Raw genomic sequence first — 3,843 nt, forward strand, 5'->3', positions numbered from 1 at the left:
GAGGGCCCCGGCGGGGCTGGTAGGGGGGCGAAGGGAATGGGTTTACACCCAGCAGCACCGTGGGATCTGTCAGTGGGGCGAGCACAGCGCTGCCAAGGAGCCAAACCAGGGGCCGAATCCCGGCGTTCCAGAGCTGGGCACATCCAGAGCAGCGCTGAGGATGCTCGCCCCGGGCTCCCATTCCCATTCTGAAGGTTGCTCTGCAGCACAGGGTCCCAAACGTACCTCCCGTCCCTTGGGGTGCAGGGGGTGTCTCAGACATCTGCCATGGGGCTGGGTGTGCAGGGTGGTCCTTGGGGCTCTCCGGGGCTCCAGGTAAGCCATGGCAGTGCAGAGCCTGGGAATTTTCCCTCCTCCTCCTCCTCTGGAGCGATTACTCCTGACATTTGGGCTTATTTGCATGTGGGTGGGTGGATGGAAGCGATGGCAGCAGCTGAATCAATTTCGACTCGGGAGCTTGGGAGCTGCTGAGCTCAGCTTTAGCCTGCATGGACAGCTTAAAGACCTCTTGGAGCAGACCTCTTAGAACAGACCCTGATGGCCTGTTGGGGAGAAACCTGCCCGGGGTTGCTGCTCAGCACCATCCTGTCCCCATGGCCTGATCTCCAGTGTCACCCCATCCCCTTGCCAGAGGTCCTTGGTTGTTCCTCATCCCCTTTGTTGGGAAGGCTGAGCAAGTCACAGCGCTTACTAGACCATCACTTCTGCTCCCCACCATGGCCACATCCAGCCTGGGACAGCCACAGTCCAGCTGGGGCGTGGGTCTGGTTCGGTGACAACAGGAGCATCTGCATCCTGTGCTCAGCACTGACTCGAACTGCAGCTGAGCCAAGCATGTACAGACACATAATTGCCCATCCTGACCCCAACTTCCCACTGTGACACTCACCTCCAGCACGTTACTAAAGTACTAATGGGGCGATGGAGGGTGAGGGGAGCCTCAGCATCCTGGGAGGCCCGAAAAAGTTGCCTCTTCACATGCTGTTGTCTTTGGAAGCCTTTGCAAACATTCCATGCTCCTCTTGCTGCTCCTGAGCCTCCACCAACTGCCCTGCTGGGGCTGGGATCAGCATCTCAGCTCCATAAGCAATGATGCTGTGATGGCTCCAGCCACCTCAACATCATTGTCCACGGTGGGAAAGCTGAAGGATGCTTAAGAAAAGGCTGTGCCAGCAGGATGGAAGCCGTGGTAATGTTAAGTGACAGCTTCCAGGTCCATGAGCACCTGCCATGCTGAGGATGCTGGTGGGGATGGCTGCACCCATCCTGCTCGTCACCCGCTGGAGGGTCCTGAGCAGGCTGGGGCTTTGAGCAGACACTGATGCATTTACACTCAGGCTAGGCTGAGCCAAAGGCAGCGGGTGAGACAAGCCTGGGGTGACATGTTCTGCTCCCAAAAGAGAGGATTTATGAGTTGCCAAGAACAGGGACAAGACACTTCAGCCGGTGGGGACAGTGCTGCAGGTCACAGTGTTCACAGGCTGCGACACGGGGTTGGCATTTCCCAGGGTCTGGCTCCTGCGATGCTCCAAGGTTGTCTTCTCCATGGCTGAACCCAGACACGGTCTCTCCACCAGAAAGGGGGCTCCAGGGAACCCCACAGGGCTGGGGCTGTGGGGTCCATGCCACAGCTGCTGCAAACCAGGAGCTCAAGCGCTGCGGTGTCAGAGAAGTGATGGTCGAGCATCTGCCCAGGCTGTGGCTGTGATTTGAGCCTGATGGGGTTTGGTGGGCACTGGCATCAGGAGGCTTCAGGGAGCAGGAGCAAAGCCTTCCCTCACCACCACCACCACCACCACGGCAGGCGCCGGCTGGCGCTCCCAATTTCCTCTGGTTTTAACCCATTTTCTGGGTTGGCACCTTTGCAGGGGCCTGTCCCTGCCCTGTGAGCTCAGAGCGACCGGGAGAGGCAGAGAGCGGGGGAGATAAATATTTTAGCTTTGCCTTTAAAGAAGGGAAGGAAATCCTTTTTGCTTAAGAGGAGGGTGATGCATATTTGATGAGGAGGAACAGAGCGGCGAGGCAGGGCTGGGAGCCTGCAGTCACCGGTGCTCGCAGCATCCCGGTGCAGGGAGGCAGCTCCCACATCCCCGGTGGACGCAGGAGTAAAGCACGAGGAGAGACTGTCCGCAAGAGATGATGAGAATGGAGCAGGAGACTCAGGAGGACACACAGGACCTCCAGCAACCTCCCAGCCTGGTTTCAAGCCGCTTGGGGCTGAGCTTAGTGGACAGTAAGGCACCAAAGGGCTGCTCCAATGCCCCGGGGTGATTCCTGAGTGTGCCAAAGGCTCGGTCATGGAGATGTGCCCCACACGCTTCCCTGGGCACTGCTCAGGCAATTGGCCTATTTACAACTGCGGGTCAAAGCCGATTAGGAGGGAGCATCGGTGCCACTTCTGCTGCCTTCCCTGCATGGCAGCACGGGAGCCAGGGAAAATCAGCTTCGGGGCCCCATCCAGCACCATCCCCCTTCCCAGCAAGCCTGAAGAAAGCCCCTTTAAATAGGCTTAACCACAGCTTCTCAAGTGCTCAACGCAGGGATAAAAATTAAGGCTCTAATTCTAGAAGGTAAGTACAGCAGGATCAGAGCCGTGCCGAGGAGCGTGCTGCAGCGGGCACCGGGCATCTGCGGCCCCCAAAATGCCCATCCGGTGAAGGACAAACCGGCATAAAGCTCACAAGCTGAGTCTCCTCCACATGCTGGGATGAAACCCTGTGTGTGCAATAGTTAGGAGCAGCCAGAGCATCCCTGCGGCACAGCAAAGCATGGCACTTCCCAGCCAGCGTAAGGACTCGGTGGCATTGCCCGAGCCTGGGATGCTGGAATTGGGGTGAATGGGCTCAGCAGCACAGCCCAGCCTTAAAACCAAGATGCTCTGGCCCCTTGGCTGCCAGCACATGGGATGGCTGTTCCCAAATCACTGCCATGGCCATGGGAGCACAGCGCTTGGTGGCAATCGGGCAGGCTGGCTCAGCCAAGTTTAATGCAATTAATCCAGGGCTGGAGGCTTAATTAAGTTCAAATGGTTGGACACAGAACAGCATTTTCTGGATCCATGTCAATAAATCAAACCCAAAACTATGGATGAAACACACAGGGCATGACATGCTGATGAGCAGATGGGAGAGGAAAAAGGGAGGAGGAAAGATGCGCTGAACTGCAGGGATCTGCCCGGGGCCACCGGCCACCTTCCTGCAGGAGCTCACCGTGGCTTTCCCAGACTTTGCTCCTATTTCCAGGCAGAGGACCCAGTGAAGGGCTTTGAACCAACTCACCCATCCCTGGGAGCTGGCACGTAACGATCCAGCATTCCCCTTGGGGACCTGCTCACCAGCATCCCTGTGCAGTCACTGAGTTGTAAGGGTTTAATTTGCACCGTGAGGAGGTTGGGGTGCACGGGCTCAGAGCAGCCCCATGACTGATGCCCTGCATGTTTCCTCAGGTGTTCCAGCGGCGGGAGGACGGCTCCGTGAACTTCTTCCGTGGCTGGGAAGCCTACCGGGATGGCTTTGGGAAGCTGACAGGGGAGCACTGGTTAGGTGCGTGGGGCTGGCGCTGCTGCTGGAAAGCCTGGGGTCCGCTCTACAAGGGAATGGATGCTGAGTCCATGCTGGGGGTGATGCCTGGACAGCAGGGAGGGACTGGATGGCTGCACAGGAGCAGGGAAGCGATGGGGCCGTTGCCTCCGAGCTCAGCACATGCCCTTGGCAGCAATAACAGAGCGAAGGCTGGAGGGTGGGAATCGCCCCATGTCCCACCCCACACCCTGTGTGTGGGCTCCATCCCCTGCACTCACCCTCTCCCTCCGCCGCAGCGCTGAAGCGCATCCACCTGCTGACG

At 58.4% G+C, this 3,843-nt stretch overlaps 1 protein-coding gene across 1 annotated transcript in view; it reads left to right on the top strand.

The window, feature by feature from the left end:
- LOC104404549 (fibrinogen C domain-containing protein 1-like) overlaps positions 1-3,843 on the top strand; it is a 6,805-nt gene that overhangs the window by 2,299 nt on the left and 663 nt on the right. Inside the window, exon 3 of the mRNA XM_010013004.1 lies at positions 3,446-3,542. Within this exon, the coding sequence (XP_010011306.1) occupies positions 3,446-3,542 (97 nt within the window). The remainder of the gene's footprint in view (positions 1-3,445; positions 3,543-3,843) is intronic.

This window comes from Nestor notabilis, unplaced genomic scaffold (genome assembly GCF_000696875.1).
Source record: "Nestor notabilis isolate BGI_N333 unplaced genomic scaffold, ASM69687v1 scaffold16374, whole genome shotgun sequence".
In the NCBI taxonomy this organism is placed as follows: Eukaryota; Metazoa; Chordata; class Aves; order Psittaciformes; family Psittacidae; genus Nestor; species Nestor notabilis.